The sequence below is a fragment of the Saccharomyces mikatae genome, assembly GCF_947241705.1.
Source record: "Saccharomyces mikatae IFO 1815 strain IFO1815 genome assembly, chromosome: 11".
Classification (NCBI taxonomy): domain Eukaryota; kingdom Fungi; phylum Ascomycota; class Saccharomycetes; order Saccharomycetales; family Saccharomycetaceae; genus Saccharomyces; species Saccharomyces mikatae.
This window is the reverse complement of record NC_079266.1, coordinates 535476-553101: the sequence shown is the minus strand read 5'-3', so window position 1 is coordinate 553101 and position 17626 is coordinate 535476. Positions and strand designations below refer to the sequence as shown.

Sequence of the window (17626 nt, the reverse complement as noted above, 5' to 3'; positions counted from 1 at the left end):
GAGCTGATCTATTCAAATTCGCCATAGTGATTTTACAATGCCTAATACGTCTTGTGTCTTCTTAACGTAAGGCTATAACAACTCAATCAGGTCATCCCGAATTAAGACGCGAAAGGTCGCATTATACGGACCTTGATAATTAAGCTAATGGAAAGGTAAACAAACACGGTGTATATTTTTAATAGTAAGGATAGAAGGGTATATGGCTATTTAAAGCTTAAATTAAAACGCACATCAACACTTTTAGGCAATGCGTACAGATGAGTCAAGACTTATTAATGAGCTGATAGAGTTTGTTGCAACCACTGTCCTAGGCTTTAAGAATTTTCCTAAAGAAGATGAGCAAAGACTCATTGATCGTCTACATTGTCAATATTGTGACCACTTTAGATCTTTTTTAGGATTGTTGGACGGTAAAGAGCATAATACGTTGTTTTTATTTCTTTTTGAAGAGTTGGATAGAATAATAGTAGCTAAGGACATTGGTGAAGAGGTATTATATAGTGACAGTTTGGCAAACGAGAAGTACTCTACACTGCTAGTTATGAAGTCTGGAAATGGCATTGTGGACTCAGAGTCGATTAAAAGCCGAATAAGCGTTATATACTTGCCAGGTCCCGTGAATACAGGATACTTGGCTTCAATTATTACGAATGGTATTTCATCTGTATTTGGTCAACTGGTAAAGTCAGATAAAAAGTCTTATTCTGCCGACTCCATAGATAAAACGAGAAGAAAACTTGATGACATTTCCAAGCAATTTCAACAGTTGCATAATTCAATAGAAACACCAGATCTTTTGGTAATGGTTCCCAATAATGTCAAATTGGCTGTGTCAGAAGGGGCTACTTCACATGATTTTGTTAATTACCTCCCTAGCGATGATTTGGAAAGTATGAAATTCTTAAATTCTTTACAAAGCGTTGCGAACAAATGGTTTTTGGCTCTCAAACAAACGGTAGCTATTGATAGAGATATAAAAGATGGATCTGTTTTGAATGAAGTAGAATTCTGGTCTAGTTTTCATGAAGTGTTGAAGTCACTTATCCAACAAACGCAAAATCAAGAATTTCAAGTATGTTTAGCTATTCTAACAAATGCAAAAAGATTTCATAATTTAACAAATTTGTTGAATGAAGGCTTACTTTCAGATAAATTTAAGCTAGCCGATAAATATGATCAATTCCTATCCTCAATTCCTATCAACGAAGTTCATCAATCAAGGGGTCTTGATCACCTACATGAACTTTTCAATACCTTAGTATCATCCTTGAAAAGGTTCAGGTATTCGGGTTATCCAGTTCAAAGATTTGTTGTGCTGATGGACAAAATCTCATATGAAGTCATGGATGCGATATTGAATTGTCTTTCAAATTTGTTTAAATTAGACTATAGCACTTTTTTAGCGCTACATGAAAAGTCAATTCATATTATAGATGAATGGGACAATATCCTTCAAGACATTAACCTTTTGATAAGAGAAGATCTCAGAAAAAAAGCACCGCAGGAATTGTTATCTCAAAAGCTGACATTTACAAGTGAATCTTCCAAGGCAACTTTGGATGAAATTTTAAACACACGTAATCGATTTATTTCATTAGCACAAACACTTAAGGATATATCCCCTTCTACTTATCATGAAGAAATTCAGAGGTTGTATAGTCCCTTCGAGAAGATTGATGATATTTCCGTGGATCTTCGATTAAGGTTAAAGCAAGCCGAAAGTGAATTCAGTAAAAGCATGTTCGATTTAGAAACAAAGTTACAAAATTTGCTTGCACACGTGATTGACTCTGAACGCTGTCCAACTGAGAAATTAAGTTATTTAGTGAAGTTTAAGCCATTAATGAAACTCTGTCCTCGAATAAAAGTGAAAGTATTAGAGAATCAGCAGATGCTTCTTCTTGAGATAAAAAAAGATATAGGGCAATTAGAAACTGGTTTGGATGCTTTGCCTAAGATCCTTCATCTGGAAACCTTGAGTAATATTTCTCCCACATCTGCAAAAATTTCGTACTTCGTTAAAGTTCAATCCCGTATTGATGATATAGTCCAGTATCTAGAAACTCTTTTTGGATCTAACTGGAACGATACACTTGAGGGCCGTTCAATATCTACTTTAGTGCAGAAACTAAGAAAGGAAACAAATCCTCAGGACGTGTTTATTCAGTGGCTACGCAACTTTCCTGAAAAAGCAACAACAAATCTTCTAGTGACACCTATTTTAAAACTTATAAGTAATAATGAGGATGGCTATGAATTAAAAGTCAACTTCGATTTTGCATTGGCAGCTGCTTACACAGAGTTGAGGAGCTTAACATATATGGAATTTCAAGTTCCCAGCAACGTAGTGCGTGTTGCAAGAACTTACATGTGTTTGTATCCACGAGCTATCAACTTAATTGAACTAGTACAAACATTTTTTTCACTTTGCCAATCACTTTCCAACACCTTTTATATAAATATTTTCTTGAAAAATAAGATACAAAACGTATGGACATTATTGCAACAAATACTAGTGACATCGTGGGAATCGTTACTAGTGGCAAATTCGAAGATACCTTGTTCGCCACACAGTCTATTAGAATTAGAAAATTCGATTGATGACCTCATATATGCTTACCAAATACTGGAAAGTTTAGAAACTGAGTTTGCTAAAGAGTTCTTTGTTTTGAACTCTTTTGATGGTACTGTTGACGAACTGCACAAAGTGGATCGAACATTGCACAATATTCAGGCTATTTTTGAAAGTCTTTCTGCTAAAGGTTTTTCTAACGTTAGTAACCATATTTCCAAGTTTAATGATTTAATTATTAGCATACTTTTGGAGAAAGTGGGTTCAAATTTAAAAAAGCTTCATTTTCCAAAGCATATATTAAAGATTGATATACATGAGGGTGAAATTGTACTATTTCCAGCCTTGGCTGATATAAAAGGTACTTTACTGAAAGATATCGAAGCTCTTTTGAATAAAGCTGCTTTGATCAAGTTATTACATGGGCCAGACGACCCTCCTTTAGTCACATTAGATTTCAATTCAATTGTGACCAAACTGAAAGATAATATACTGATTTCTGTGGAACAGATTCAAATCTTGCACTGCAAAATTACTAATTATATCAAAGAATGGCAGAGGATGGAATTTCTTTGGCAAATTACCGAGGAAGCATTTTTAGAAACAGCAGGTAATAGCACTCAAAAATGTTTCGAAATTTTAAAAGGATTTATGGATTCCCGGTTAAATTTCAATTTAATTCTGAACAGTAATAATTTTTCAAAGAATTTTGTTCTTGAAACACAAGATGCACACAGTCATATCCGCTCGAGAATGGATTTTTGGGTCTCATATATCAGTAGGCACCTTTTGTCAGCATATGACCGCGATGCCAGGGAATTGCATGAGAGTATGAACAAAGAGAGAGAAACCCTTGAGAATATGGATGTGAATTTCACTTCTGTGGAGAATGCGACCATGATAATTGAAGCTGTCAACGTGAATAAAGGGCACCTTGCTGAACGAGAAACCCAAATAAAGCTATTGGGGTCAGTTATAAAGCTACTTAGAAGGCTTAAGGTGAAATTTTCGTCACACTTTGTCTACATAGAACAACTTGATACCGATTTTTGTTCATTGAGAGAGTGTTTATGCTATGTTGAACAAGAGGTGCAAAATCACCGCGTAGTCATAGCGCAAAAGTTAGAGCAAGAAGTTAAAAATATAAATGATCTGTCGCAATCCTTGAATGAAAGTTGGTCAGTCAGGAAACCAGTCTCGCCAACATTAACTCCACCTGAAGCACTTAAAATTTTGGAGTCATTTAGTGATTCAGTCATTAAATTAAAGAAAAAAATTGATTCTATTTCAAACGCTGCAAAGATGCTATTGATTCCTATCGTTTTGAATGATCAGCTAGCACATATTGCTGAAGATGTTAAACAATATGAGATAGTCTGGAGCAGCATTAAAAATCTTTGGGAAGATGTGCAAAGGTCTTTTGGAATGCCGTGGTGCAGAGTACACGTATCCGAACTTCAATCTGATCTAGAAGTTTTTCTTCAAAGGGCAAATGAACTTCCGAGAGCTGTCAAAAAGTTTGAAATCTATAAGTCGCTATTTTCACAGGTCAACATGCTTAATTCCCAAAATAAAATTCTGCTTGATTTGAAGGACGCTGCCTTAAAGCCAAGGCATTGGAACATGATATTCCGCGATATCGGTAAAAGGCAAGTGCAGAAAAATGTAGTTGATAAATTGGAGTTTTCTCTCAAAGATATTATGGTCCTCAATTTGACCCTAAATGAGGTACTACTTACGAAAATTATAGAGAGAGCACAAAAGGAGTTTGTCATAGAAAAATCTCTGGATAGAATTAAAGCGTTTTGGAGGGAAGCCCAGTATGAAGTCACAGAGCATTCAAGTGGACTCAAGCTTGTGGGTGAATGGGATGTGCTAGAGCAAGCTTGTAAAGAAGATTTAGAGGAGCTAGTCTCCATGAAAGCTTCGAACTATTATAAAATTTTCGAACAAGACTGTTTGGATTTGGAATCTAAACTCACAAAATTATCTGAAATTCAAGTAAATTGGGTTGAGGCTCAATTTTACTGGTTGGATCTGTATGGAATTCTTGGTGAGAATCTGGACATTCAAAACTTCTTACCTCTTGAAACTTCGAAATTTAAAAGTTTGACGAGTGAGTATAAAATGATAACTACAAGAGCGTTTCAACTCGACACATCAATTGAAGTAATACATATTACAAACTTCGACACGACGTTAGAATTGATGATAGAATCTTTCAAGATGATTAAATCGTCGCTATCAATCTTTTTAGAGCAGCAAAGAAGGCAATTCCCGAGGTTCTACTTTCTGGGCAATGACGATCTTTTGAAAATTATAGGATCTGGAAAACGTTACGATCATGTTTCAAAATTTATGAAGAAAATGTTTGGAAGTATCGAGTCTATAATATTCTTTGACGATTGCATAACCGGTGTAAGATCAGTGGAGGGTGAGGTATTAAATTTAAATGAAAGAATCAATCTACAGAATTCAGTTCAAGCCCAAGAGTGGTTAAATATTTTGGATACGGAAATTAAGCTAAGCGTGTTTACTCAGTTCAGAGAGTGTTTGCGCCAAATTAAAGATGGAACCGATATGGAAGTTGTTATACGTAAATATATCTTTCAAGCTGTTCTTCTTGCAGCTCAAGTAACGTGGACAGGTAATGTGGAAAAATGTGTTCAAACTGGTCAGTTATCCAAATACTGGGAGGAAACCAATGAAAAAATCAGAAAATTGTTGGATCTTTCGAAAAAATCTCCTTATGATACAAAAAGAAAAATCGAAGCTTTACTTGTTGAGTACCTACATTTTCGTAATGTTATAGGACAGCTAAAAAACTGTTCTTCTGAAAGAAAATCGAAGCTTTTATGGGCGAACGTTCAAAAGTTTTATCGAAAGGAGAATACTTCGGATGATCTCGACTCTGTTTTTATTTCCCAAAGTAGCTACACGTTGCAGTACAAGTTTGAGTATATAGGTATTCCGGAAAGATTGATCTATACACCGTTACTGCTTATCGGTTTTGCAGCACTAACAGATTCGCTGCATCAAAAATTTGGCGGGTGCTTCTTTGGTCCTGCTGGAACTGGTAAAACAGAGACTGTGAAAGCGTTTGGTCAGAATCTTGGCCGTGTGGTTGTAGTTTTTAACTGTGATGATTCATTCGACTATCAGATTATCTCTAGGTTACTTGTGGGTATCACGCAAATTGGAGCGTGGGGATGTTTTGACGAATTTAATAGGCTTGATGAGAAAGTATTAAGTGCGGTATCTGCCAATATTCAAGAAATACAGAGTGGTCTCCAAGGCGGAAAGTCACATATTACACTTTTAGGAGAGGAAGCTCCCTTGAACTCACACACGGCGGTCTTTATCACTTTGAATCCTGGATATAATGGGAGGTCTGAGTTACCGGAAAATTTGAGGAAGAGTTTTCGAGAATTCTCTATGAAATCTCCGCAAAGTGGTATTATTGCAGAGATGATTTTACAGATTTTGGGTTTCGTGGATGCGAAAACTTTGGCTTCGAAAATCGTTCATTTTTTAGCTGTTTTATCTTCAAAGTGCAGTTCAATGAAACATTATCACTTTGGTTTGAGAACGCTAAAGAGTGTGCTGAGAAATTGCAGCCCTTTAATCAACGAGTTTGGGACACAGGAAAAAACAGTGGTAGAGAGCTTGAAAAGAGTTGTTTTACCATCATTGGGAGACAATGATGAATCGATATTCAAAGAGGAATTATCTAAGGTATTTGGTTCTGTTGGAATACCGCTGGACTCGGAATCTATCATTCAATGTTTAAAGGATGCTAGCCAAAGAAACGGCTTTTCGGTTTCTAAGGAATTTCTTAAAAAATGCTTGCAATTTTATTATATGCAACAAACTCAACAGGCTTTGATTCTTGTGGGTGAGGCGGGCTGTGGCAAAACTGCAACGTGGAAAACTGCGATTGATGCCATGGCCATATCCGATGGTCATGCTAATATTGTGCACGTCATTGATACGAAGGTTCTTACAAAGGAAACGTTATATGGATATATGCTTAAAGCAACCTTAGAGTGGAGAGATGGACTTTTCACTTCAATTCTAAGAAAGGTGAACGATGACCTTGCGGGGACCTTTAAGAATTCGAGAATTTGGATTGTATTTGATAGCGATTTGGATCCGGAATATGTGGAAGCCATGAACTCTGTTCTTGATGATAACAAAATCTTGACGCTTCCAAATGGTGAAAGACTTTCTATCCCACCGAACCTCCGTATTGTATTCGAAACAAATAACCTAGACCATACTACACCTGCAACTATAACTAGATGTGGCTTGTTATGGTTTTCAACTGATGTGTGTTCGATATTCTCTAAGATTAGTTGCCTATTCGATAAAAGTTATGAAGCACTTGATAGTAAACTACCCATGCTTGGACTTGAGAAAGTGAGGAATATAATATCTAATTCTTTCGATAGGACTTTTTTAACCAATTCTTTTACTTGTGCAAATGATTTGGATCACATTATGGGAATTCGGACTTTTAATAAGTTAGAAACCTCAGTACAGTTAATTATTCATTGGATTTCGACTTATAAGCAGTGGCTTCGAAACATGAACAACGAGAGCTTAGAAAATGTTATTATTTTACTGGTTAAGATGTCATTGTTATATGCACTAGCTGGTGATTCCACCAGTAAATCGCAGACTGCTTTTATACAGGCCATAAACATTCATTTTGGAGATGATAGCGAAGAACTATCAGAATATTCTAGCATAGTTATTGCAAACGACAGGTTGAATTTTATTTCTTCTCCAGAGATTCCTTCCGTCTCTTTAGAAGCACATGACGTAATGAGGCCTGATATTATCATCCCTACAATTGACACGATTAAGCATGAACAAGTGTTTTATGACCTGCTAAATTCAGAAAGAGCAATTATCCTCTGTGGGCCACCTGGATCTGGTAAAACAATGATTATGAATAGTGCCCTCCAGCACTCTTCACGCTACGATGTTGTTGGAATAAATTTTTCTAAAGACACCACCATTGAGCATATTCTGTCAGCCTTACATAGGCATACGAGTTATGTAACCACATCAAAAGGCCTTACTTTACTTCCAAAATCAGATGTCAAAGAATTGGTGTTATTTTGTGACGAGATCAATTTGCCAAAACTAGACAATTATGGTTCTCAAAGTGTCATCTTATTTTTAAGACAGCTGATAGAAAAGAAAGGATTTTGGAAAACGCCAGAAAATAAATGGGTGACAACTGAGAGAATACACATCGTTGGTGCTTGTAATCCCTCTACCGACCCAGGAAGAATACCTATGTCGGAAAGGTTTACTCGACATGCTGCCATCCTTTACTTTGGTTATCCTAGTGAGAAATCACTTTCCCAAATTTATGGAACTTACTACAAAGCTATTTTCAAGCTAGTACCTGAGTTCAGATCATATTCCGAGCTCTTCGCCTGTGCTTCTGTTCATTTATATAATGAATGCAAAACTAGCTACACTACTGATCATCAACCTCACTATCTTTTCTCACCAAGAGAGTTAACACGTTTGGTTAGAGGTGTTTACGCAGCAATTAATAACGGGCCAAAACAATCACTGAGATCATTAATACGGTTATGGGCCTATGAGGCTTGGAGAATATTCGCAGATAGGCTAGTTGAGGTGAAGGAAAAGGATAGTTTTGAACAACTTCTTTATAAAATAGTTGCTGAATACTTTCCTACTCAGAATTTGGGAAATATGAGTTCAACTTCTATTCTCTTTTCGGGTTTACTAAGTCTTGATTTCAAAGAAGTCAATAAAATAGATCTTGTAAACTTTATAGAAGAAAGGTTCAAAATATTCTGCGATGAGGAACTAGAAGTGCCAATGGTTATACACGAGTCTATGATTGACCACATGTTGCGTATTGATCGTGCGTTGAAACAAGTTCAAGGACATATGATGCTTATTGGTGCCAGTAGAACAGGTAAAACTATCCTTGCGAGGTTTGTTGCATGGTTGAATGGTTTGAAAGTTGTTCAACCTAAGATCCATTGTCATTCTAAGCTCAGTGACTTTGATGTTATTCTAAAGGAGGCCATTTCAGACTGCTCACTTAAGGAAACTCGTACTTGTTTAATTATTGATGAATCTAATATACTAGAGACGGCGTTCTTGGAAAGGATGAATACGTTACTTGCAAACGCTGATATACCAGATTTGTTTCAAGGTGAGGAATATGACAAGCTTTTGAATAACTTGAGAAATAAAACAAGGTCTCTTGGTCTTTTATTGGATACGGAACAAGAATTGTATAACTGGTTTGTTAGAGAAGTTGCTAAAAACCTTCACGTTGTTTTTACGATTTGCGATCCTACGAACAACAAGTCTTCAGCGATGATAAGTTCACCGGCTCTTTTTAATCGCTGCATAATTAACTGGATGGGTGATTGGGATGTGAATACGATGTGTCAAGTGGCTAGCAATATTATGGACCAAATTCCTATGGAATTTACAGACTTTGAGATGCCGAAAGTTAATGAACAGCTGGTGTTTACAGATTCGATTCAGACTATAAGAGATGCCGTTATTAACATTTTGATAAATTTTGATGGGAAATTTCATGAGAATATCAATATTGGGGTATATCCAAGGTCACCTGGATTTTTTCTAGATGTTTTACATGCCTTAGAGAATCTGGTTATAGCAAGATATCAAGATTTACAGGCGAACCAAAGATTTGTCAACGTGGGCCTCGAGAAACTGAACGAGTCTGTCTTGAAGGTTAATGAACTAAATAAAACTTTGTTGAACAAGAATATCGAACTTACCGAAAAGGAAAGGGAAGCCCGGAGCACATTGGATAGCATGCTTATGGAACAAAATGAGTCAGAAAGAAAACAGGAGGCTACGGAGGAAATTAAGAAGATATTAAAAGTCCAAGAAGAAGATATAAGGAAAAGAAAGGAAGTTGTCATGAAAAGTATTCAAGATATTGAACCTACGATCCTCGAGGCACAAAGGGGTGTAAAGAATATAAAAAAGCAGCAATTGACAGAAATCAGATCAATGTTAAACCCTCCGTTTGGTGTGAAAATCGTGATGGAGGCTGTTTGTGCTATTCTTGGTTACCAGTTTTCCAATTGGAGGGATATCCAGCAATTCATCAGAAAAGATGACTTTATTCATAACATAGTGCAATATGATACTCTTCATATGAAGTCCCATATTCGAATTTATATGGAGAAGGAATTCCTTTCAGATCCTAAATTCACTTATGATATAGTGAATAGGGCTAGTAAGGCATGTGGGCCATTATATCAATGGGTCAATGCCCAAATCAACTTTAGTAAAGTTTTGCATAACATAAATCCGCTGAGAGAAGAAATGAAAAAAATAGAATTTGAATCGCTAAAGACAAAAGCTAATTTGCTTGCAGCTGAGGAAATGACACAAGATTTAGAAGCCAGTATTGAAATATCGAAGCAAAAATATAGCTTGCTAATCAGAGATGTTGAATCCATCAAGGCGGAGATGAGTATTGTGCAGGCCAATCTTGATAGGTCAATATCTTTGGTTAAAAGTTTGACTTTTGAAAAAGAACGGTGGCTGAATAGCACAAAACAATTCAGAACGACAAGTCAAGAGCTGATTGGAAATTGTATAATTTCATCCGTTTTTGAAACATACTTCGGACATTTGAATGAAAAGGAAAGGAGTGACATGTTAAGCACTTTAAAGCTTTTATTGGATAAATTTGGCGTCAAGTATGATTTAAATTATCGTTTCGTGGATTATCTGGTAACATTAGATGAAAAAATGAAGTGGATTGAATGTGGGTTAAACAAAAACGAATATTTTTTGGAAAATATGAGTATTATCATGAACTCAAAAGAAGCAGTTCCATTTCTTTTGGATCCAAGCTCTCACATGGTAACAGTTATATCAAACTATTATGGTAATAAAACTTTAGTTCTAAGTTTTCTTGAAGAAGGTTATGTTAAAAGATTAGAGAATGCAATTAGATTTGGAAGTGTGGTTATAATACAGGATGGAGAGTATTTTGATCCAATCATATCGAGATTAATTTCTAAAGAGTTTAATCGTGCCGGAAGCAGAGTTACTGTGGAGATTGGTGATCATGAAGTAGATGTTTCTAGCGATTTTAGATTATTTATCCATTCTTGTGATCCAAGTGGCAAAATTCCGATATTTCTCAGATCTAGGGTAAGGTTAATTGATTTTGTTACAAACAAGGAAAGTATTGAAGCACGAGTCTTTGAGATCACATTAACAGAAGAGAATGCGGAGATGCAAAGGCAAAGGGAAGACTTGATAAAATTAAATACCGAGTATAAGTTGAGGTTGAAGAATCTGGAAAAGCAACTTTTGAATGAACTGAGTAAATCACAGGGAAATATGCTAGAAAATGATGAGTTGATGATAACTTTGAACCGCTTAAAAAAGGAGGCTACTAAAATTGAAAAAAAGCTAAGTGAATCTGAAGAATTTCTGCCCCAATTTGATAAACTGGTGGAAGAGTACTCTATTATAGGTAAACATAGCGTCCAATTATTCTCTATGTTAGAGAAATTTGCTCAGTTTCATTGGTTTTACAGCATTTCCATAGCGCAGTTCCTATCATGTTTTAAACGTGTTATTGGTAAGAAGGCCACAAAGACAAGGCCAGGTATGACAAGAGTGGATGAAATTCTTTGGATACTATATCAGGAAGTATATAGTCAGTTTTCTACCAGCCTTGACAAGAAATGTAAAATGATCATGGCTATGGCAATGTTTTGCTTGTACAAATTCGATACTGAAAATGAACATTATAAGAAAGCAATTCAAGTGATGGTCGACATGCTCTCTGAGAACGAAAGTGGATCAGAAACCCTCAATGTAGATACTAATGGAAATTTGAAACAGTTACTGGATCACATCACCACTAAATCGTATATATCTGCATTGAATTGGTTTAAGAATGAGCTTTTCGTCGATGAGTGGAATATTGCGGATGTGGTGAGGAATTCTGAGAATAACTTTTTTACAATGGCAAGTGAGCGAGATGTCGATGGCTCATTTAAACTAGTGGACTTAGCAAAGGTTTCTAATGAATCTTTAACAATAATTCCCTTAGGGTCTATTGAAAATCTCAACTATGCACAAGAGGAAATATCAAGATGTAAGGTAGAAGGCGGCTGGATACTTTTACAAAACATTCAAATGTCGCTGTCTTGGGTAAAAACGTATTTGCACAAGCGTATTGAGGAGACGCAGGTCCCGGAGGAGGTGGTCAAATTCAAGTTGTTTATGGCATGCCATTTAACCGGTGAAAGATTACCTCCCCCATTACTACAAAAAACGGATAGATTTGTATACGAGGAGATTCCAGGCATATTGGATACCGTCAAGGAACTATGGGGATCTCATATTTCCACCGATCCATCTGGTGGAGTATGGGGCATATATTGTAGGTTCCTTTTAGCATGGTTCCATGCTTTACTTACTGCTAGGACCCGATTAGTGCCTCATGGGTTTTCCAAGAAATACTACTTCAACGATTGTGACTTTCAATTTGCGTCAGTCTATTTAGAGAATGTACTAGCCATCAATTCCACTAACAACATTCCCTGGGCACAAGTGCAAGACCACATAGCTACGATCGTATACGGAGGGAAGATTGATGAAGAGAACGACCTGGAAGTAGTCGCGAAACTTTGTGCGCACGTGTTCTGCGGCTCGGACAACTTGCAGATCGTTCCTGGGGTACGAATCCCACAGCCTCTTCTTCAACAAAGTAAAGATGAGGAACGGGCAAGGCTCACCACAATACTGTGTAATACGATGGAGCCTGCAGATTCACTCAGTTCATGGCTTCAATTGCCAAGGGAATCTATTCTGGATTACGAACGTATCCAGGCTATGGAAGTGGCTAGCTCAACTAAGCAGCTTCTTCAAGAAATATAGCCTTTTCAGGTACGCTTGTCTTGGTTGTTCGCGGTTTTCTGAGTTGTCGTGGTTATTATGTCCCATTTTTCAATGGAACTTTGATATCTTCAGTTGTAAGAAGATGGTGTACTTCGAACTAAAAATGCGTGGGGATTGTTGTTTAGATAGTGGGCAATTACCAGCATATGCACCTGGAGTTCCTGTTATATAATATAGTAATCATTCGTTCTTTTTTTGTTTTTGTCAGCCTTACCTTGCCTTCCTTCTTGATTTAGTTGAGTTGATGAGATGACAAGAAGAAATCGGAACAGCGACAGTCTTGCACAGTAGTATACAAAATAATAAGGCGAGTAAGAATTGAAATATGGCTACTACTCAGACAGTTATTGAAGTGGGAGCTACCAATGAGGAAATTAAAGTTCAATTGGCTGCGTCTGACGGCAAGCATCTGTTATCAGACCCTGGTAATCATCCAGCTGAACATTTCAAAGATCAAATGTCATGGTTAAGGTTTCAGACGAGGCAGTACTTGATTAGATTCACAAACAACCAATCGGATTTCGTATATTCTTTACAGCAAAAGCACAGAACGCCTTCGAGAGACGTTTATTTCAAGTACACGTCGCTGATGGGTTCCCATATGTTTTATGTTATCGTATTACCTATCCCTGTGTGGCTTGGATACCTTGATTTAACTCGCGATATGATCTACGTTCTGGGTTACTCGATCTATTTAAGCGGGTACTTAAAGGACTATTGGTGCCTGCCAAGGCCAAGGTCCCCGCCAGTGGATAGAATCACATTAAGTGAGTACACTACGAAAGAATATGGGGCACCCAGTTCACATTCAGCTAATGCTACCGCGGTGAGTCTACTATTTTTTTGGAGAATATGTTTATCTGATACGCTAGTATGGCCTAGGAAGTTGATTTTACTGAGTGTGGTGATTTTTTACTATTTGACTCTTGTTTTCGGTAGAGTTTACTGCGGTATGCATGGTATGTTGGATTTATTCAGTGGTGCCGCTGTTGGTGCTATCTGTTTTTTCATTAGAATTGGAGTGGTCCACGCTTTACGAAATTTCCAAAGTGGGGAGCACCTCTGGTTTCCTTTTTTGAGTTTAGTATGGGGCCTATTCATTCTGTTCAACCACGTCAGGCCCATTGATGAATGTCCATGTTTCAAAGATAGCGTAGCCTTCATTGGTGTGGTAAGTGGATTGGACTGTAGCGATTGGCTGGTCGAAAGATATGGATGGAATCTTGCATGTAGCAGGTACGAGTCGTGTGGCCTTAAAGTGTTTTTGAGACCTCTAGTAGGTGTCGCCTCCGTGGTTATTTGGAAAGATGTCATTAGCAAGACAGCCGTCTACACGCTGTTGGTTAAACTATTGAGATTTCACGATGATAGAGATGAAAAGGAACATTCACATGACAAGATTCCTGAAGAAGTAGAGTGTTCGACGTACGTCGGTGTTCCCAACGTAGAAATTATCGGGAGGTTTCTTATATATGCAGGTATACCTATTATCGTTTTTCTGTTATGTCCAGTTTTTTTTACCTGGACCAACTTAAGATAGATTCTTGTATGCATGCATGCATGCATGTAGCAGATTACACATATGTACTGACCCTATTTATACATCATTGCAGCTCACTGCGATGCTTTCAATTCACGACTTTTTTTTTTTTTTTTGATAGCCAGCCCATATGTACTGCTTACTAATGCAATGAAATGAATAGAATCATGAAAAACCAATATTAGAGCATAATCCAAGTCTCTAGAACCTTTCTGTATTCTCGGAATAATTGTGCAACATCTGCAGTCCCTAGATCTCCATTTTGGGCTTTATACATACACGTTTGCGGTGATTCACCCTCTTTTTGACCTACAGACATCACTTATTTGACACCCCCGATCGTGTCTCTTTTCGGTATTTTGACACCCTTTCTTGAATAAGAGAATGGCGAAGACTAAAAGGCAAGAACAACCTACTGCTTTTGCCTGCCACTGACGAACGTCATCTTATCTGAGTAGTAAACTATATATAAAGATATTTGGAATTTTCACTGGAATCTCTTAGAATTTTAACTTCTTCAAGGTTTACTGAGTAGGACTTTGGTAAGGAGAACAATTTACGGAAGTGAAAAAAATCAACGAGATCGCCGTCAATACCATGAACACTTCAGAGTTATCAATAGTTGAGGAAATCGACTACGAAGCACTGCCATCACATGCTCCGCTGCGTTCTCAGTTACTTGCAGGAGCATTTGCAGGTATAATGGAGCATTCTTTGATGTTTCCAATAGATGCTCTAAAAACTCGAGTACAGGCTGCAGGCTTGAACAAAGCTGCCTCTTCTGGGATGATAGCTCAGATATCCAAGATATCTTCAGTGGAAGGCTCGATGGCTCTATGGAAAGGAGTCCAATCGGTGATACTGGGGGCAGGGCCTGCACATGCGATATATTTTGCTACATACGAATTTTGCAAAGCTCGGCTAATTAGCCCAGAAGACATGCAAACTCACCAGCCAATAAAGACTGCGCTGAGTGGTACTATTGCTACCATTGCTGCTGATGCATTGATGAACCCTTTTGACACCATCAAACAAAGGTTACAACTGGACACTAATTTGAGAGTATGGAACGTCACTAAGCAAATATACCAAAATGAAGGCTTTGCGGCATTCTATTATTCGTACCCGACCACATTGGCGATGAATATCCCATTTGCGGCCTTCAATTTCATGATATATGAATCTGCCAGCAAATTTTTCAACCCACAAAACTCTTATAATCCATTGATTCACTGTCTTTGTGGCGGAATAAGTGGCGCAACCTGTGCTGCGTTAACAACACCTTTGGATTGCATAAAGACTGTTTTACAAGTCAGAGGCAGCGAGACTGTCTCAATCGGAATAATGAGAGATGCTAACACTTTTGGCAGGGCTTCGAGGGCTATACTGGAGGTGCATGGTTGGAAGGGATTTTGGCGGGGTTTGAAGCCAAGAATAGTAGCGAATATCCCAGCTACTGCCATTTCCTGGACTGCATATGAATGTGCCAAACATTTTCTAATGAAGAATTAATGTTCCTTTTTTATCTTTCCAAAGTTAACTTTTGATGATAAACTTTAAGGCCAAATGCATTGGTACTACAACTGCTACTGTTGTTGCGAATGACAAGACTAGTAGCAAATAATGGTAATCATAAAAGGTAACAATAATTATAGAAATAATGATAATAGCGATGTTTCTTAACCTCCACTCTGCATATATACCAGACGCTTTGGCAAAAATAATAGTAGCATTTATTCCATTTCATTGAACTAAGCATCTAGGTTATAATATTTCAAAAAAAGCATTACTTGTTGATGTTGCTTTATTTTGTATATAGTTTAAAGCGCTGTTACTATGTATATATACGCATATAACTACCCGTTTAACAAGTCATTGACGATCTACTTTGAAGATCTCTTCTTAAATCATTCATTGTTTTACTATATCGATGGCCCATAGTGTAATCGTGGATTATTGGATAATTTGGATCCTCAGGGAAAGCTCTCTGACCAGCAATATCTTCCCATGATTCCTCCAGTGAATTCGAAACATTCTTATTTTGTGTACTCCCATATTCAACCCAATAACTGTTGCGTCCATTATTGGTAAATCTTAAGCCATGTTTTAGTCTTTCCATAGTTGCACTAGATTGCTTTCTAGTATTTAATAGGTCCATGGCCTCGGGATCGAAATTCCTATAATTATAGTACAAGGGTCCAATAAACAGTGTTTGCTTGAAATCCCATATCAAATCACCGCAACCGAGAAAATCCCTTAATGCATAAATGAATCTCATTCTGGCTCCATAAGGTATGCTAATTGCAGTATATTTATTCCAGGGGAAAGCTATTGCATGTAAGATGGCAAACGGGACCATCTCTATGCACAGAAGTCCGTTTTTATATATATACCCAGATGTTCTATCCTGGTTTCCCGCACCTAACTTGCCAGTAATGACTAGACCTTGTATTATGATACTTTGCCAATAAGAGGCAAAAATAATCAACTTAACACATAAAAATTTCACCCATGGCTTATGAGGTGCTAACTCCGGATAAAGACATTTCCAAAATAGTGCTAAACTGTACAGTGACCATGTCACCGAAATATTATAAAGAACATTCAAAAATATTTCAAATTTGGGCAGGTTCCATGCAGTGTATATTAATGTGCCAAAGCAATAAAAAGGTTTGAACCAGACGTACTGTAGTACACCTTTTTTGACAAAAAGAAAATCAAATGGATCAGATAAGTCTATTGGTTTGCAGATTCTACCTACCACTGGTATTGGATGGTTTGTGGGGGTGTGATTTAAGCTTAAAACTGTTATTATATTTCTCTCGCCTCCTAATAGCAGAGTTAAAAAGGTAAAAAAAGTGTAGATAACGAAAGCTTCATAAAATTCTCTAATGGGGTCCACATAAAATTGAGCAATTTCAGGTTTAATTATACCACTTGCGCACGAAACACTAAATATAGGCACGAGGAGCAGTATACGTATTGATAGCCTTTGTTCGTACGGTTTACGATAGTTTAATAAATGCCTAACTATGGTATAAAGAGAGATGATGGTAGCTGTAACAGATGAGTATACGCATGGCCAGTACAACCACCAATGAAGTGAACTATTATCCATAACAAATAATGTATCTATGCCTTTGGAATTTTATTGCCGCAGTTCACTTATCACTAATAACTCTTCTTACTATTATTTTCACTTGGACAGATTGCTCGCAAATAGTCTTGTCGTGTTCTTGATTGGTTACTGGTTATTTATTCTGTGATGAGCGTGGTTTAGATCTAGTTTTCTGCAATTTTTATAAGGGACAAATTCAATTCAATTAATGAAAAATTCAACTCAATTAATGAAAATTACAACGATATATTTGACACTGAGAAAAGTAAGTATATCTAATTTTCAGAGGCACTTCACTATAAAGAATATATTGCAAATAGACCGAATAAAAATTCTTGAATTGCAATGGTAAGCGTCAGTTTGGTCCTGATTTATTTTATATTTTTTACATTTCATTGAAGAATATATAGTTTAAAGATGATAC

At 37.0% G+C, this 17626-nt stretch overlaps 4 protein-coding genes across 4 annotated transcripts; 3 read left to right on the top strand and 1 right to left on the bottom strand.

Moving 5' to 3' along the window:
• Positions 1 to 250: 250 nt before the first annotated feature.
• On the top strand, positions 251 to 12523 carry DYN1 (dynein heavy chain; the record flags this gene model as incomplete). The annotated part of the gene is made up of 1 exon (XM_056223962.1): positions 251 to 12523. One exon carries the CDS (start codon positions 251 to 253, stop codon positions 12521 to 12523), a length of 12273 nt encoding a protein of 4090 aa, XP_056077928.1.
• Positions 12524 to 12869: 346 nt separating this feature from the next.
• On the top strand, positions 12870 to 14084 carry YSR3 (sphinganine kinase YSR3; the record flags this gene model as incomplete). The annotated part of the gene is made up of 1 exon (XM_056223961.1): positions 12870 to 14084. One exon carries the CDS (start codon positions 12870 to 12872, stop codon positions 14082 to 14084), a length of 1215 nt encoding a protein of 404 aa, XP_056077927.1.
• A 597-nt stretch (positions 14085 to 14681) lies between these two features.
• On the top strand, positions 14682 to 15596 carry MRS4 (Fe(2+) transporter; the record flags this gene model as incomplete). The annotated part of the gene is made up of 1 exon (XM_056223960.1): positions 14682 to 15596. The coding sequence occupies one exon, from the start codon at positions 14682 to 14684 to the stop codon at positions 15594 to 15596; it is 915 nt and encodes a 304-aa protein (XP_056077926.1).
• Positions 15597 to 15948: 352 nt separating this feature from the next.
• Positions 15949 to 17202, bottom strand: HFL1 (Hfl1p; the record flags this gene model as incomplete). Its single annotated transcript, XM_056223959.1, has 1 exon — positions 15949 to 17202. One exon carries the CDS (start codon positions 17200 to 17202, stop codon positions 15949 to 15951), a length of 1254 nt encoding a protein of 417 aa, XP_056077925.1.
• Positions 17203 to 17626: the final 424 nt, after the last annotated feature.